This window comes from Camelus dromedarius, chromosome 4 (genome assembly GCF_036321535.1).
Source record: "Camelus dromedarius isolate mCamDro1 chromosome 4, mCamDro1.pat, whole genome shotgun sequence".
Taxonomy (NCBI): domain Eukaryota; kingdom Metazoa; phylum Chordata; class Mammalia; order Artiodactyla; family Camelidae; genus Camelus; species Camelus dromedarius.
Genome location: NC_087439.1, coordinates 9952035 through 9970971, shown reverse-complemented (window position 1 = coordinate 9970971; position 18937 = coordinate 9952035). Strand labels below are relative to the sequence as shown.

The following is an 18937-nucleotide window of genomic DNA, read 5'->3' as shown; positions in this document are numbered from 1 at the left end:
CTACAGCCGCTTCTGAGAAGATGTTAGGAGGTGATAGGGATGGTGTACTGACTGTATCGTCTGCTACATAAGGAGGTGGAGAGAGGCTGGATTTGTGGCAAAAAGCAGTGTCTGGTTGGTACACAGTTGCACATCCACAATTAAGGAGAATCACTATTTATAGCAATTCCTTAATTTTGCTCTTGGAATTATGGTAACAATAAAGTAACTTTTCATATTTAAAATATGGCTGACACCCAGGCAGTATTGCTGTTAGAATCAAGAATGCACTAAGCATATTCAACTGCGTCAGCCCTACAGTCTTCCCGTAACATTTTATCTAGTTGCTTTAAAAAGATAAAAATCTGTAGAAAATCTGTTATGCATTCAGTACCTGAACTGTTTTGATAAGTTTTGCCAGCTAAATGAGCACACATTGGTATGAATTTAGCTCATCTTAATGACTTAATTTACTGCCTTTTTGAAAACATTTATCTATTTTTGGTGGTTACTAGATTTTATTTTGTTTTTGCGTCAGAATTTTGAGATAGAAGACTGAAATATGCCATGGCCAAATGTTCAGAGTTGATTACGCTGGCTGTGTGATTTGATTTCTGCTTTATCATAAAAGGAGAAATAATTCAAGGGGAAAATGCTTCTTTGTCTTCATCACTTCATAGTGACACGTGTTGCTGAAGCATGTTTTTTTGTACTTCAAGCCACTAGAATGGAGATCTTTGAACGAGAAGGAATTGAATCTCCCTGTGCCCTCTCCTAATGAAACAGCCGTAGTCACAGTTATAGCCTCTTCAGTGGTTGTCAGGGACTGAGGGGGGAGTGGTGGGTGACTGTGATGGGAAACAGGGTTCTTCAGGTGATGGAGATGTTCTGGAATTAGATAGTGGTAGTGACTGGGCACCCTTGTGCATGTGCTGGAAATTACTGAGCTGTACATTTTAAGAGGATGAGTTCTGTGGTGTGTGAACAATGTCTGAATTTCTCAAAAGCAGCAAGAAGAGAAGGGATTCCATGTATGAAGGAGTCGCATACATGCTGCACCAACCCCTTCAGTCCTCTTAACAGTAGGTTATGGAGAAGCCTGGGCCTGGAGAATGCTGAGTTTTCTGACAAGAGTGAAAAACGTCAGTCACAGCCCAAGTGTTACCATCTGAGGACATGGATAATTCTGCACATACAAAAGATCTGTTTCAAAAGGAACATTATGGGGCTGTATTCGTGAAGACTGCATTCTGTTTTAGACTTTAAAATGAAACAAACGTGTCAGGTGTAAACAAACAACTAAATGAAGGAAGAGAAGGGAGGGACTGACAGGAGTGAGGGTTGTTTAATTGCTGATTGTGGGTTTCAAATGGGGAAAAAGTAAAAAGAGCTCTAACAGGTTTTGAATGTATAGTTAGATGCCAAATCTTATGATAATTGCTTTCAATATTTTACGCCATTTAATCACCATAAAAACCATATTTTCAACCCTATTTTAAATTTGGGAAACTAAAAATGAAACATTTACTACCACTTCTCCCTTAAAAAATTATAATTGTATGTGTGAATGCCTTTGGAAGAAGTCCCCGAAGAGCAGTGGTACCCAGTGTGTTTCACCCAGACAGAGCACAGTTCCTGTGGCCCAGAAGCCCGCCCTCCAGCAGGGAGCCACACACAGGATGAAAGCGGGGAGGGTGCCTCCTGCTCTCACGTCTGACAAGCCGCCCCAGCCCATCCTGAATGCTTCCCGCCTCGCCCTGCACTCAGCCATTTCTCTAAGGCACCCCCACTCCTTCCACTGGGAAACAGCCCTTTGAAATTTGCTTTGTGCCCCTGTGACATGACGTGAAAGGGCTCATGGGACATCAGGAAGATGCTCAAATGTGAGGTAATGAACACAACAAATATGTTTAAATTCATTACTTAGGCTATTACTAAAAAGACCCTCTTTGGACATCTTTGGAGGCCGGGAGGCACCAACTCATGTTCTGAGAATTGATAAACTGAAGGAAAGAATAAAGCAAATTTGCCTTTCTTATATCAAATGTATTCCAGAGTAACCAGCTAGTTGATGAGGCAAAGTTCTTCTGTACAGCTAATAAATAATAGAATTAAAGGCAACGACAGAATTAGAAAACTGTGCTATTGCTCTCTGGTGAAATAATCTAGGCAACATTCATCAACTGCTACTAAGCCGTGAGCAGTGAGGACACCTGGACCCAGTGGGCAGTCTCAGCATCACCCAGAGTAGGCTCACCAGGCACCTTGCCCTGCTGATGAGATGCAGACGGACGGACATCCCAGCACAGGGGAAGCACCAGGTACCGGAAGGAAAACGGAAGCTAGCTCAGCCTCCCGGCCCTCTCCCAGCCTGGCACGGAGCACAAGGACTCCCTGAGATGTGCTTTTGCAACTCAAGGCTGCCGTTTTCGTTGTTTTAATTTTGTGATGGTTCCCCCCAGGGCCTTTGCGAGTTAGTGACTTTCCAGCTCTGACTGTCCTCTGTCTGGCGGCCTCTTCTTGGCCTGTCAGACTCCTTCGCCTGCTTGAAGGCTCCGATGAAGTGCTGTGGTGTCTAGGGAGCTGAGTTCTCGGTGGAGACGACTTGTTCAGTGGTTGGTGCTCCCACAGCACATAGACCACATTTCATTTTTGCCAGACCATGTTTTACCTTAAATTGTGGCCACGTGCACATTTGTGTCAATTATATTGTCAGTGTTTTGCAGGTGAGGGCCTTATTTTACTTCTCTGTGTCTCTGAACCCTTGCTTGCACAGAAGGACCTAGCATATAGTAATTCTTGTCAAATTTAATTCTGTTCAACTGTTAATAAGTAGCTCCTGCTTGTCCATATTTGGAATGGCTTTTTCTTTTCCTTTGTATTTTGTGTAGTCTGCCTTGCCATTTAGAAGAGTCACTAAGACAGCGTCCTCTCTCTTAGTTGTGCCCTGGTGTGGTACAGCTCTGGGGAAGGGACTAGCTGTGGGGCTGTTTGTAGAATGTCCTTGCAAGGCAGGAGGATTCTAACGGGCCCCCAAAGCCCTTGGGTGACCTTCATTTCCCGTGAGGATGAAGGGAGGTGGGGACGGGCATCAGGAGGGGACACCCGGGGGTTAGCCAGCAATCGTCCTGTTTCCTTCCTCTCTAATAAATCTGGAAAATGAGTTTTGGTTGGATGAATGCCTTGGCACCCTTTCTAACCTTTGTTAGTAATTTACAACTTGATTTTATATTGTGATTTGTTGCCAGAAAATTCCAACCAGTAAATCATAAGTGTTATAGAAGATCACCCTGAAGGAAATCTAGAAATATAGTTTAGTCTTGACAGCGTAGAAGAAATATGGATACGTTCACACCCCGCCCCCTACTGCAGGGGAGCTGGGCTTCCTGATTGCACTCAGAGCTCCATCTGCTCTGTGACAGAGGAGGCCTGGCAGCCCCTGCATTGTTAAGAGTTCCTTAGATCCTGTCTGCAGCTGCTAGAAAATGAACCGCCAGGCATGTGGGACTCTGCCCAGATGCCCAGTGTGAGGAACTGTAGCCACAGAGTATTTTTTGTTTAGAGAAGGAGAACCTTTCCCAGCCAAGAGAAGACCGCCTTCAGCTTTAACACACACTGTCCTGCTAAGCGTGACATGACTTGTCCTTCGTATGTTGGGCATACTTCTGCCTGAGTTGTGGCTTCAGCAAGAAAAAGGAGGGACATTTTCTACTTTGTTAACAAGACAGGGTCAGCTGTCGGTTTCCTCTCGCAGGGAAAGCGTGTAGAGACTGACCGACGTGCCAGAGGCTTCTTGGGGGCGAGCACTTGCATTGTTAGTGATGTCTGGGTACTTGGATGCGTTTTTTTTTTCCTTTTGTCCTTGATACTGCAGCTAAAACAACAACTTCGAGATGTTCATGTTTATCTCCAATTTGCAGATGAGGAAACCGAGGCAGACAGAGGAAATGATTTACCCAAAGCTACGCAGCTTAAGTAGAAGGGTTCAGGTCCAGAGTCTGCACTTTTAACCACGGTGCAGTGTTGTCATGTCAACATGTTCAAATACAAGATTGGCCGCGATGAGCCTCTAGTACGTGCAGCACTGGGAATAATCCTTAAATCATAACTTGAATTCTATCACTTACCATCCCAGCCCTGTCCAGTATCTTCCCATTATACTTAGAATAAAACTAAAAACTGTACCCTAGGATGTAAGTGACCCTGTGCCGCTGCCCCTTAGTCTCTCGGCCTTATCCCCACCCTGCTGCTGCGGCCATGCTGGCCCTTCTGTCTCCAGAACGTGCTTTTGAGGCCGTTCTGGTGGCCATTTGGCTTCCCTCCTCTCCGTGGTCATGTTGTGAGCACAGATCTCACCCTTGGAGAAACCTTTCCCACCCTCCCTAGCCAACTGGTCTGAAGCCGGACACTCTGCCGCTGTCTCTGAGGTCCCTCCGCTCGGATGTATTTTCCTGTCTCTTTCAACTGCAGAGTCTGCACTGCCTGAAACCATGCTCAGGACATGATGGCTCTGCAGGCAGACTCACTGGGGAAATGAACATTGTGAGGAGTTGAATAGTTATGTGTCTGGAAGGCCCGTGGCTTTTCTGGAAGCAGCCTTTTCAGATCCTCTGTCTTAAAGGGTGTATGACACCAGCCCCAGGCACCAGAAGGCTGCCTGATCAACTCTGTCCCTCCAAATTCTGCTGCCTCCCGGACTACAACTAGAAGTTGATCTCCTGCAGTGTCTCAGTAGCAGGAGACAGCCAGGGACCTGTGGTTTGTCGCCAGGCCTCGTAGGACCCTGGGAAGGAGCTCTTGGACTTGAGCCAGCACAATGACTCTGTACTAGTGACCCTGAGACCTCAAGAAAGGTTCAGTTCCAGAATATTCTCTGTGATAACATGTCCGTGACGTTTGGGAGACTTCTGTGAACTAAATGGGAAGTTAGACATTTGGGCTGAGTCCTCAGTTACCTGAGAAACCTTTCAGGGCAGACTTATCCTCTGATCAGCTGTGGGCCTGCTTCTGGCTTCATGCTGGGGAGTCTCGGCTCAGCTGTGTGATTGGTAAAGAGGTGTCTCCCAGAGTGACACGCTCCTCACCTGCCATCAGAGGCACTGTGCGTTTTCTTAGGATCAGTCGTTAATGGACTGGACTGTTTGACAGAGAGGGCCGCAAGGCTCTGCCGGCTGCCTCCTCTGGTGCTTTGGCCCCCAGGGGTCCACGAGGGAGGGACACTGGGACTTCCGACCCTGCTGGGCAGAGACAGCACTTGAACTTTTTGACCCGGGCTTCATGAGCCCCCCTCCCCTGTTGCCCACAAACCTAAGAGCAAGTTCCCATCGTGAAGTTCTCTGAGCAAGTGTGTAGACCCTTCTGGCCTTTTCCTTCATGCCTTTCAGTGAGCATTTTGTACTGAGAAAAAGAAGGCCTTGGTCTTTCTTTCTTGTTTCACTGGTGTAAAAGCACAGCACTCTTAGGAGTTTATCAGTCCCTCGAGGCTTTTCCAGTTCACCCACCCATCTAAGGAGTCACGGCTGGGTGGTCACGTGAGGAAAGGGCCATTATGACATCTTAGCTGAGATAAATCATTGAACTGTTGGTGCTGCATGGGGCTCTGTAGCTCTTTCTTTTTTTTAAAACTTTTTTTATTGAGTTATAGTCATTTTACAATGTATCAAATTCCAGCGCAGAGCACATTTTTTCAGTTATACATGAACATACATATATTTATTGTCACTTTTTTTTCACTGTGAGCTACCACAAGATCTTGTATTTATTTCCCTGTGCTATACAGTATAATCTTGTTTATTTATTCTACATATGCCTGTCAGTATCTACAAATTTTAAACTCCCAGTCTGTCCCTTCTCACCCCCTCCCCATTGGCAACCACAAGTTTGTATTCTATGTCTATGAGTCTGTTTCTGTTTTGTTTTTTTTTGTTTGTTTGTTTTTTTATTTTTAATTTTTTTTTAGATTCCACATATGAGCTACTTCATATGGCATTTTTCTTTCTCTTTCTGGCTTCACTTAGGATGGCATTCTCCAAGCCCATCCATGTTGCTGCAAATGGCATTATGTTGTCGGTTTTTATAGCTGAATAGTATTCCATTGTATAAATATACCACATCTTTATCCAGTTATCTGTTGATGGACATTTAGGCTGTTTCCATGTCTTGGCTATTGTAAATAGTGCTGCTATGAACATTGGGGTGCAGGTGTCTTTTGGTCTTTTTTTTCTTAATAGCTTTTTATAATCGAGATTTCTATTTAGGTTTCTTGGCTGAATCATAGGATGATGATAGAATAATTAGGTTACAGATTTATTTGCCCACTTCACAAATTTGTTTTGAGAACGTGAGTTGTGGCAGAGCTTGAGGAGAGAACATCAGACTCCTGCTTCCGAACAAGGGATGGTAGCAGAGTGGATGAGGACCTCGTGTTGATGGTACAGGGGACTCGTGAAGAGAGACGCCCACAGAGCCAGGCTTCCCCTCCCTGCGGGGTGGCCCTGGAGCCGGCTCTTAAAAGGCAGGCAGGATTTTGGCAGGCAGATGTGAGCATCTAAGGGCAAAGCTTGTGTGGCTGGACTAGGGGAGGTTCCCCTTTGCCCTCCCGGGTCCACGGAAGTTCTGGGGCTTGGGTCTTCGTGGGGCTTGCCCCGTGAACCGGCACTGGAGCAGGGCCCGGCCCTGCGGCGCTCAGGGACTTGTCGGTGTGAGGAGGCGGCTGGGGACGGGGGAAAGGCTGACATTTGTTGGATGGTTCTCTGCCATAGGCGTGTGTTGAGCTCTTTTAGGCAGATTATTTCCCTTCATCCTCACGGCCATCTTTTTGGTTCCTGTTGTAACCCCCTCCCAGGAACGTAGACTGATGCCTGGCCTTGGAGTGTAGGAGCCACACCGAGGGGTCTGGCAGGCTTTTAAACAAACCATGAGGAAGCACTGAAGGATTTTGAGCAGGCTTCTGGGGTGTCTGTTAGCAGTTGTGGTGGTGTCTGAGCATACTGGGCACCGGGCATGGTGACTAGAACGCAGTTCAGTGTGGTGAGAGGACCTGAGGCTGGAGTCGGGTATTGGATTTGGGGAAAGTCGAGGAATAGCCTGAGCGCTGGGCGCTGGGATGCAGATGTTAGTACCAAACTTAGCAGTGGCATCTCAGAGTGACTTAAACTTGAGCTTGTGCTTTGTACACAGTAAGTCCTTAAGGTAAAAACTGATTTCATTTTCTCTGCATGCCTGCTGTTGTGGAACTTTGAATCTCCCGAGCTAAGGATGCCCTGTCTGTAGACACCTGAGGCATAGGCTTACGAACGGTGCCTTTGTTAGCTCTATCCTAGTTCCACTGGGAATCAGAGCCTTTCAGAACAGGGAGAGGAGAGGCCCAGGTCACTTCCATTAAATGTTTATATTTCACAGACTTTTGACACCAAGTATAGCGCAGGCTGGACCATGTTGCAACACAGTGTAATTGTATTGTTCATAAAGTAATTCTAGGATTTATGAGAATGAGAATTCAGATTGATACCCGTAACACGTGCTCTGATAACAGGACCCAAGAAATGCAAGGCCTTTTGCGGTCTGGCCAGACATTCCAGAGATGTCCTCTCCATTTCTCTTCTTGTGTGGCCCCTCCCCGCCCTCGTGGTGGGAGGGCCGAGAAGTTGCTTCCGAGGCACCTGACTAGTTTATGAGCCGCTCTGAGGAGCATTACTTGGTAGCTTGGATTAAACCAGTGAAATATGAGAAGAGTGCTGGAGGTCCATGAATAGGCTCCCAGCTGTCAGCCCCGAGAGGAGCATTGGCTCTGGTACCCGGTGCCAAGCCCTCCCGCAGGCAGGTCTCTGGCCTTCCCGGAAACACCCCTGCCGGAGACCTTCACTGTGCTTTCTGGGCATTTCCTCTTCAGAAAAGAAACGGATCCTGGGCTGTTGTTTAGTCCGTTCCGTGCTGATGCCTTAGGACAAGCTGACCCCAAGATGGGGAAGGAAGGACTGAGAACAGGTTTTAGAACCTTCCTGTTCTCATGCACTTGCCTCTCAGCATGGCTCTAAGTCTCAGACCGGAGCCTGCAGGTCTCCTGTCTGATTGCTCAGCTGGAGGATGGAGGGTGGGGGGATGGCAGAGAGGCGGCCTTGCGGAGAGGAGGCCTCAGCCATTGGGCCTGCCCAGCCAGGACAGGGCCAGCTCAGGGTGGGAGGGGAAGGGGACATGGCTTTTGAGCAGAGTGTCACTTGGCTGTGGGTGTGGACAAGGTTCATGTCAAAGATCATTTGGAGAGGTTTTTGCTTTTTTAATTAAAAAGTTTACCTCCTTTTTCAGGACTGCACCTGCCACATATGGCTGTGATGGTGCCTCCTGCAATTTTCAGCAGCGTGGCCCTTATAGGAACAATTCACGAATGGCTTTTGGCACATTTTGACTTACTGGAGAAAGTAGTCATGTCACTTGCTCAGCCAACATGACTGATTGGTTTGGGGAGGACAGCAGATTAAGGCTAGTTCCTGCCTTGAGGGACGCATGCCACGTTTCCATTTGCCTGGATCATTCCCGTTTATTCCTATTGTCCAGACGTTGTTATTAACAGCACTCCCGTTGAAACCCAGAGTTCCCCAGTGTGAATGATAAATTACTTGGTTACCTTACTCATAGTCCAGTGGCAAGAGGCAAATATGTAATGCTCACCATGGAGTTAGACAGAATTGAGCCTGCTGTGCAAAGGGCGCCCAGCCTGGCCTTTTCCTAGGCCTTCTCCCTGCCCTCCCTGCTTATACCGCTTGCCTCCCCTTCCTTGGTGGCCCCTCGTCCACCTGTCATCCTCCTGCTTATCCCGCTGTCCTGGCTTCTCTGTGCCTTGTGGCTGCCCACAGGGCCCGGATGTACTCAGGATCTAGGCCGGTGAGCTCTCATCCCCACGGGGCCCCTTTGGAGCAGATTTTGGGGTGCACTTCCCCCCTTTCTTCTTCTGGAATTCTGTTTGGGGAGAATTTTCATTTTTGATGGCCACTTGAATTCGCCTTACCCCCATTTCTCTGGGTTGTTTTGGAAAGAATCTTTGTACTGTAATTTTGATGGGTTCTCAGGAGTCCAGGTGGAGAGGAATGTGTGCGTGGGTTCCTGTCCTCAGCTTGGTGTACCTTTGGACTCTGATAGCTACATCCGTCCCTCCACAGCACCTTAGAAAGAGTGGGGCTTTGGAGGCCCTCAGACCTGGGTGTGAGTCCGGGCGGTCAGAGTGTCATGAAGGTGGAGGAAGCCAAGCACAGGAGGATGTCTGAGTCCTTTCTGCCTGAAACCTTCAATGATTCCTCTTCAGTGATTTTGAGTTAGGAAGAAGCCCTAATTATAGAAGTTAGACCATTTTAGTTCTCAGTAAGAGATGGTGTCAAATTAATTGATAATCTTAGAGTAGGATGTGAACCCTAATGGAGCATTTACAGAAGAATGGATGAATGTTAGGTTTTCTCTTTCTTTTGTTTTTCATCAGTGCCTTTGGCCCAGTAGTGAATTCCTCATTTGAAAGAACTCCATTGTGAACTTTCATTTTCATCCCTCACCCTTTCTAGTTTGTTTCCCCCAAGTGTGGTCCTGCCTGCTTGTGAAATTTGAAATCAGAATTGGGTGTGAGTAGGAGGCAGTACGGAAGACGCTGGCTTCCCCAGCACCGAGAATTCACGCCCAGTTCCCACGCCTCTTTGTTTTCTGAGAGGCTGGAAGTTAGAAGAAATTAGAGAGTTTACTTTGATTTCTCTATCCTGCCTTTAAGCTTTCTACACTGGAACAAGTTGGTTGATTCTTCATAAGTGAATTCATTAAGTGTGTAGGCGTGTATAATTTCTTTTTTTTTTTTTTTGGCAAGGCTACCATGCATTGTGTATTCAAGAGCATGAATGAACTTCTAGAATGGAAGAGGGGGGCTCAACCCGCAAGTGCAGTTTCTACGGATTCTTTCTGCCTCCTCTCTGATAAAATCACCTTGCTCTTACCAGCGTCTTTTCAGTGATGCAGGGTGCTTTCAGCAACTCAGGCATTTTACAGCCGATGAGGAGTCTGAGAGCCAGAAGGGAACAGAATCCAGTAAAGGCAGGGAGCTTCCCCGAGCCCAGCCACATTATTGGGAGCTAGAACTTAAAAACAGAACTTGGACAACAGCAGAACCCCAGAGGACAAAGCCCAGTTTAAGTGAAGGTCGCCTGTTGTGTTTCTGTGCTTGTGTTTGATCCCTTTGAATGATTGCCGAAGTTGGGCTCACTACTCTGATTGTTCCTTTCTCTCCTCACGTAAACAGTAGCTTTAGGGTGGGGGGCAGAGGAAAGATCTGCTCTCAGAAAGAAGGAACAAACTCTTCACCCCTTTTGTCTTTATTTTCCTCATTTGCAAAATAAGGATAATATATTCACATCTCAGGTTATTGTGAGATTATTCAAATTCATCCCAAAGTGCCTTAAAAACTGTGAAGTACAACTGGTCAAAATGGCCATCATCAAAAAGCCTACAAATAAAAAATGCTGGAGATGGTGTGGAGAAAACGGAACCTTCCTACACTGTTGGTGGGAATGTAACTTGGTGCAGTCACGATGGAGGACAGTATAGAGGTTCCTTAAACTAAAAATACAATTACCACATAATCCAGCAATCCTAGTCCTGGACATGTATCTGGAGAAAACTCTTAACTCAAAAAGACACATGGACCCCAATGTTCACAGCAACACTGCAGTAGCCAAGACATGGAAGCAACCTAAATGTCCATCGACAGATGACTGGATAAAGAAGTTGTGTGAGATACACACACACACACACACACACACACACACACAATACTACTTAGCTATTAAATGAAATAATGCCATATGCAGCAACATGGATGGACCTAGACAATATCATACTAAGTGAAGTAAGTCAGAGAAAGACAAGTATCATATGATGTCACTGGTATGTGGAATCTGGAAAAAAAATGATACAAAGGAACTCATTTACAAAACAAAAATAGACTTAGAGACAGAAAACAAACTATGGTTACGGAAGGGGAAAGGAGGAGGGAGGACGGATAAATTAGGACTTTGGGATTATCAGGTACACACTGCTGTATATAAAACAGATGAACAACAAGGACCTACTGTACAGCACAGGGAAATATATTCAATATCTTATAGTAACCTATAATGGAAAAGAATCTGAAAAACAATATATGTGAATATAAGTATAAATGAATCACTTTGCTATACACCTGAAACATTGCAAATCAACTATACTTCAATTAAAAAGTAAAATAAAAAACAATAAAGTACAATATGAGTGCAAAATACCATTTTTTCTTCAGCCAATCCAGTCTTCTAAGGCTCAAGAAATGACCTGTTCTTTAGGTAGCTTGTCCTTACTGACTTTTTTCTAGGAAGATTTAGTCTTTCTTTGATCACTGAGCAGATAGATGTTTGCCTTGAAAAGAGAACTGTCATGGCTTCCGTTTTGGTGCTTTTACTTGTGGTTTGGATGGTGAGGCAGAGATGAGGTCTGAGCCACTTGTCACAGGCTTATAGGTGAGTGGTCCAGGATCAGTCCCACTTTTGTAATTTTTAAAACCTTAAAACCACTGTGAACTATATATAGAAAATGCATAAAACCCAAAGGCATAGTGTAATGAGTTGTTGTAAAGCTAACAGCTGTTTAATTGCTTCTGAGGAGAATTGGAACATTGCAGGCTCTCCCCCAAGTAACCACTCTCCTGACTTGCCTGCTAATCACTTTCTTGCTTTTCTTTTTAGTTTACATCTGAATATGCACCCTGAAATTACAGTGAATGTTGCTTGTAGTTGAACTTACTCAAATGTGTATATACTTTGTATCTGACCTTTTCATTCATTGTTATGAGATTTATGTGTATTGTTGAGTGTAGCTTTGATTCATTTGTATTCACTGATCATTGAATTCCCTGGTATGAAAACAACAGCTTTCTCATATAGGAGATGCATACACAGATTTCTAGTTTTTGGCTGTTAAGAATAGTGCTGCTCTGAGCATTTCTGTACATTTCACCTGGTGTACACATGCATGCATTTCTGTTGGCATATTTCTAGCAGCGAAATAGCTGTATATGTGTATCTTCAAATTCGGCAGATAAAGCCAAGGTATTTTCTAAAGTGTTGGTTGTACCAGTTTACATTCCGACCAGCAAGTGTGAAAGTTCTGTAGTAACCCATTCTTGTCAACATTTGATCTTGTCAGCCATTAATTTAGCCTTTCAGGGGAGTAAGTAGTGCTGTCTCATAATTTTAATTGGCATTTCTCTGATGATTAATGGAGATTGAACAACTGTCGTGTACTTATAAACATTGATATTTTTTGTGACATGCCTGTTGAAATACTTCGGCCATTTTTCTACTGGGTTGCCTGTTGATGGGCTTGTAGATCTGTATATATTCTAGAATCAAGCTTGTTGTTGCAAATTTGTTTTATGAATATCTCTTACCAGTGACTTGCCTTTTACTTTCCTGGGGTGTTTTTGTACACCGAAGTTCTTAATTTTAATTTGGTCCAGTTTATCAGTCTTTCTCTTCTGGTTTGTGTTGATCGAATCCTGATATTTTCCCCAATTCTGGGATCATGAAGCTGTTTTCCTACATCATTTTCTAATAGCTTTATTATTTTACTTTCCACACTTACATCTATTACCAGGAATTCATTGTATATATGTTGTGAATAGGAGTCAATTTCTTTTCTATTCCATGTTGATATTCAGTTAACTCAGGGAGTGTTTATTTAAAAGAGCAGTCCAATTCTCACTGCTCTGTAGTGCCTACTTTGTCAGAAAGAAAATGCCCCTTTATGCATGAGTCAGTTTCTTTATTCTGTTGTATTGCTATATTTGTCTCTCCTTGAACTGATAGCACGTTGCCTTAATTCTTACTGTTTTATAATCTTGATGTCCAGCTGGGAGCATGTTTTATCACCTTTTGTCTTGTCTTTTGCATTTCCACATAGATTTTTGTAATCAACTTGTTAAGTTCCTAAAGAAAAATTATAGTTGGGATTTTGAGTGGAGTTTTATTGAATGGGATTTTCAGTGGGAGTTTTATTGAATGTGTAGATCAATTTCAGAAAAATGGAAATTTTGCAATACTGAGTATTCCAGTCTGTAGTTGATCGCTCCATTTAACTTTTTTAAGGGATGGGGAGGTAATTAGGTTTATTTATTAATTTATTTTTCACGGAGATACTGGGGATTGGACCCAAGACTGGTGCATGCTAAGCACACACTTTACCACTAAACTATACCTTCCCCCGCAATTCATTTTAGTCTTTTTATTTTTATTGTTCCATAGCTTTTGGGGTAGAGATTTATTCCTAGGTGTTAGTTTTTTTTGCAATTAAAATTGGAAACTTTAAAAATTTCCTTTTTGGGGGCTTGGTATTGAAATTTAATTGCTTTTTTTGTATATTGACTTTGTATTAATCAGTCTTGGTAAACTCACATTAATTTTATAATACACTTGTAGGTCTTCTTGATTTTCTACTGATAGTTATAATTTCCATTAATGACAATTTTTCTTCTTTGTGAGCTTTATACTTTTCATTTTTTTCTCTTACCATAAAGCTTTAGCTTGGACCTCAAATACAATGTTGAAAAGAAATTATAAATGTAAATTTTTGTCTTGTTCTCCATATCAAAGGGAAAGCTTCCAGCATTTAATCAATCATGATGCTTGGTTTGACACTTGTATCAAAATTTAGCTGTTTCCCCTTTTGGCCATTATGAATAATACTGCTTGGAGTGTTGCGTGTACAAGAATCTGTTGGAATCCCTGCTTTCACTTCTTTGCAGTATATACCCAGAAGTGGAGTTCCTGGGTCATATGGGAACGCTGTTTAATTTTGGAGGAACCACCATGCCATTTTCCACAGTGACTGCAGCATGCAATGAATGCACAGGAGTCCCAGTTTCTCCACATCCTCACCAACACTTGTTTTCTCTTTCTATGTTTGGCTTTGTTTTTCGTGTAATAGTAATCTAAATGGGTGTCAGTGATTGCTTTTTACCCACTGTTGCTGACCTCTCCTTGTGAGCTCCATTTAAACTTCTGTTAGTTCTTGTCTCTCTATCCTTTGTCTCTTGCGTGCCCTTTTGAATTTCTCAGTCTTTTGTCTTTCTGGGCTTCATTCTGGATTTTTTTCTGCAGACTTAGTTTCCTTTTTAATTCCCTCTTCATCTATGTCCAGTGTGTTTGTAAGCCCATCCATTGAGTACTTAGTTTGGACATTATATTGTTTGTTTCTTTAAAATATTTATATCACTTTCCAAAAGTAGTCATACCCCCAAATTTTACTCATGTGTTTTGTCTTCTTATACAGAGTAAGAATTGTTATTTTAACATCTGTTTGCAGTTACTCTTATATGCATCGTTTCTAGACTTCAGTTATACTTGTCCTGTGTGCCTGGTTATCTTTGGTTTTGTTTTGGACATTGTATTTGGGAATTGTTTACAGAAGTAAATTGATGACTAAAGTAGGAGGATGCTCTCTCCATCCAGAAATGGTTTGCCAGGGGCTTTAGGGCACCAGCAATGTAGTAAGATCATTTACATCTGCTGTTAGAGATTGGTATTTTCTGGGTCACCCAGATTTTGGAAATTGGTCTGTAGGAAACTGTATATCTGGAAGCCGTTTTATTTCCAGTTCACTCTCCAAAGGTACAGCTATTTGGATTTCCAACTCAAGTTGTAGGGGGATTTCTGGGCCACCAGTCTTTGAGGGCTCTGGAACCTCTGTTCTCCCAGATTCAGATAGTTATCAGAAGTAATTCTCAGTGTGTCTTTTGCCCTTTTGCAGTGTATAAATGGCCCCAGGGCAAAAGTAGACTGTTTGCTCCAGGCTTGTGTCTCTGGATTTTAGTTTTCTTATTTTTCATGACCTGGTAATTCTTTTGTGCCTCTTTAGTTCTCTGATGTTTTGAAGCAAGTGTTCCCTTTATATGATAGTCCAGCATTTTTAGTTGTTTTCAGCCTGAGGGTTGGTCGGAGTTACTTAGCCATTATCACGACTTTTTAAAGTTGTAGGGTGAAGGAACTGTGTTGGACTTGGGAACACATCTGTTCCAAACTAATTCATTATTAGTCAGTAAAGTAGGGGATTATTGATCACTTACCATTTACCTAGTATTGTGCTATATATATACGTAATAGGAATTCCGAGAAAATACAAAGCATCCTATTCCTTCCATTCAAGGAGTTTAGCTGGAAGAACCAGCATACACTCAGGAAATTAAGTAGAACGTTAGAGGAGATGCTCCAGGCTATGCAGCATTCCTGGCCTAGCCAAGGTTGTGGGCCTGAGACCCCTACCACCTCCTCGCTGCATCCCCACCCCCCAGCTCTTCAGCCGCCTCCCCCCACCTGCATGTTCAGGACCTGCGTGCCCGGCCCTGTCCCAACGATCTCTGGACTCCCTCCATCTCTCTGGGTGACACTTGGGGAACTTGACTGTCTAGGGTATAGGTTGGCCGGCCCTGGTCAGTCCCTGACTCCACAGGTGGGGTTCCCCGACATGGCTGTCATGTCTGAAAAAGCACTGCCTCTTACATCTCAGTCTTGAGTGATTGTGAGGGGACTGTGAGCACTGAAGGCACTTGTTACTATTTCTGTAATGAAGGACACTTCCACCCGGACCAGTAGTGCAGCTGTACTGATGCTCAAGATTTCATTGGGGAAAAGCCAATTCCAAACTGATAGGCTGCTCTTTAAAAAAAATAACGTTTAATTTTTTAGAACAGTTTTAGTTTTATAGAAAAATAGCAAAGGTATTACAGAGCCCCCCATGTATCCCACACCCAGTTTCCCATTATATATCATTAACAGCCAACACTAGTATGGTATATTTGTTAAAATTAATAAACCAATGTTTGTTATTAAGTCCATAGTTTATTCAGGTCTCCTTAATTTTTATCTGATGTACTTTATTCCAGAATCCCCCCGGGATACCACATTACAGTTAATTGTGTGAGAGTTTCTGACTTTCCTTGTTTTTGATGACTTTGGTTTTGAGGAGTATGGGTTAGGCGTTTTGTAGTGTGTCTCTCTATTGTAATTGGATGTTACTCTTCTAATTAGACTGGGCTTACATGTTTTGAGGCAAAGGATCACAGCCCTAAAGTGCCTTTGATCACTTTACGAAGCATACATACCGCCAACATGATGTATGACTGTTGAGATTTTTCCAGTGTAAAATTGTCCCGGTCTAATTCCACACTGTACTCTTTGGAGGGAAGTTAAAGCATGATACCGAATCCTCTGTAGCTCATAAGTAAAGTCACTTTCAGCTGTTTCATACCATAACATTGAAACACACCTGTCCACAAACCAACGTTCTCTTTATACAAGTTTAAAACAATTCTGTCCTGTAATATCTTCAAGTACCTAATCACTTGTAGAGATGTTTTGTGTACTGTAGTGATGTTGATCAAATTTTGACTTCAGTTTCGAAGCAGTGGATTCAAAGCTGAGTGGAGAAGTCTACATTTTCGGCGTTCTCTGGGCAGATACCGCCCAGATCCTGTCGGTTTGGTGCTTATCCTAGGGAAGAAGTGTTTGGGGCCTTAACACTGTAGAGCTGAACACATATGAGTCGGAACTTCGAGCTGCGGTGATAATACGTGTTGCTATGCTATGCTTGGAGCGCCCTCTGCGGGCCTCGTGTAATACCCACGTTTTTTGTCAGACTATCGTTTGGACCCTGAGCTGGTGGAAAAGAGGTTTTTCTTTTTTCCAAAAATTGCGCCGAGAAGAGCAGAGCCCTACCGACGCGGGCGTGTTGTTAGGCGTTAGCAGTACTACCCTCGCCAAGCGCTCATCGGGCAGTAGCGCAACCCCAAGAAAAGGATGGTTGGTGATAATTTTGGCTGCGTTGCGGGTAGGGAGCACCAATCTGGGGTACGGTTGTGGTGACCAGCCGGGGAGCCCTGCCGCGGCCCTTGGCTGCTGGCACACATGTGCGAACCGCAGCCCCCACAGCAGACCACCAGCTCCGCCTTTTCTGAGGCTTCTGGAGGTCGCAGACAGGCCATTCGGTGTTACCCAGCAGGCCACGCGCCGGCCGCGGGTTGATTTGCATACGTGCAGGGGGCGGGGCCGCGACGCTGACTCCAGGGCTCTAGCGCAGCAACGGAGCCCGAGGCGCTGGTGTCCTGGGAGCTGGGGGCCACCTCCGCCGGCCGGCCGGCCGCTCACAGTGCCGGGTTTCCCATTGCAGGTGGTCCTCCTGGGCATGGACATCTTGTCCGCTCTGGTCACCCGGCTGCAGGATCGGTTCAAGGCGCAGATCGGCACAGGTGAGCTCGCGCAGGTGTGCATCCCCGCCTTCTCCCCAGTCTCCCCAGACCCTCCGCTTGGCTGTACCCTCGCGCCCAGCCCAGCCCAGCCCAGCCCACCCCGCCGCCTCACACGGGCTTTGCCTGCTGGGGCTGCCCTCGCTCCCAGCCTTAGCGGCCCGACCCCTCCCCCATTCATACCTACCGCTGGCTGCTTCCACCTCCCTGTTCTACAATCATTACTGCTAATTCTTTCATTTCTTACACGAATTAGCTATCACTTTCCTGTCAGCCAAGTCACCCTTGTCCCTGAGCCCTGCAGATCCGACAGTTCTGTTTTCTCCGGGTTATTTTTGGTATTACTGTTTTCACTTTGATTGTAAATGTCATCATAAATGATCACTTTTTATTTTTTAAGGAAATCAGTATGTTGGCAAAATGAAATGAAAGTAACTGCAGTTTCACATATTAAGAGATGTCTTAATTCCCAGGGTCTGGGATTTCATAATGAGAATACAAACACTAAGGGGCTTTGTTTGTGCAGATATTTCCGTATAGAATTGGTACACCTGTATTTGTTCCTTTGTGCCAACTTTCTGGTCAATGTGTGCCTTTAGATAAGGTCATGAACTCTTCCCACCCTGGTACAAACTCCATCTACAAATAAAAATCCCCCTTACTTTTAGAAATTTGGTATTTTATTAGTGTTCTATTTTCCTCCTAAATGAGCTGAGTTGTTCAGGGCTACCTCTTGTAAAAGAAATGTTTGTAGACTCTCAGGGGAAGCAGAGTAAATTGACATCTGGTAGGAAGTGCCCTTGGAGCAGCAGCTAGGGGCCCCAGGCAGCTTGGGGAGGAAGCGGGAAGCTGCACTCTGTCTGATGAGGTGCATGTGCGTTGTGCAACATTGAAACACAGTGTAGGTAAAAGAGATGTTGAGCCACAGTGCCTGTTTCTTCTCCCAACAAGCAGATTCAGAGGGAGCCCCTCTCTACCTGGATTTCCTTTTGTACGACTCTTTCCTGCCAGGTTCTTCCATTGACATCCATTTTAACAGCATTTCATCAGCTTAAAAATGTGTTGGGAGCTGCCTGGAGGAAGGTGGGGTGAGGAAGAAAATAAATGGTGTGTCCACGCACAGGATTTTTGCAGATTCTTACAATAGCTCCTGTGGATTTGAGCAAGGAGTATAGAGTTACAAGGATTGGTGGTTTTAGAATGACAGGCGTCATACTGTAGGCCAGGATTTTGAGGTGTCTTGTTGATTGAAGTAACTTAGTCGACCATAGACCCCCAAATAAGTTTTCATTTGATCAATTTGCGGTTTTTGTTTTTGATCAGTCAGTTTGTGTTTTGATTTCCAGTGCTGCCGAGTTTGATAGACAGACTGGGAGATGCTAAGGACTCTGTGAGGGAGCAAGACCAGACTCTGCTGCTGAAGATCATGGATCAAGCTGCTAGTCCCCAGGTAAGGCAGGGGGTTCTGGGCCCAGCTAGTGCTCGGTCCTGCATGACGTCACGTCAGTGAGTTTCAGAGGAAAATTTCCAGAGCACTTCATGTGGTCCCTCTTCCCCCCGCAGGATGTTTCAGTAAATAATAAATAGCAAAAGGTATATTCTAGATAAATGGGTGGACTTAACATGGGTATTGAGCACTTGGTTTAATCCATTAAATGCGAG

At 44.5% G+C, this 18937-nt stretch overlaps 1 protein-coding gene and 1 non-coding gene across 2 annotated transcripts in view; one reads left to right on the top strand and one right to left on the bottom strand.

Annotated features, from left to right (window-relative positions):
- The window catches only part of CLASP1 (cytoplasmic linker associated protein 1), a 192190-nt gene that overhangs the window by 36860 nt on the left and 136393 nt on the right, over window positions 1–18937 (top strand). Inside the window, exons 5-6 of the mRNA XM_064484683.1 lie at window positions 17200–17278; window positions 18622–18725. Coding sequence (XP_064340753.1) covers window positions 17200–17278; window positions 18622–18725 — 183 coding nt within the window. The remainder of the gene's footprint in view (window positions 1–17199; window positions 17279–18621; window positions 18726–18937) is intronic.
- LOC116153180 (U4atac minor spliceosomal RNA) lies at window positions 16712–16834 on the bottom strand. The gene has a single exon (XR_004136973.1). It is a non-coding gene; the product is annotated as a U4atac minor spliceosomal RNA (small nuclear RNA).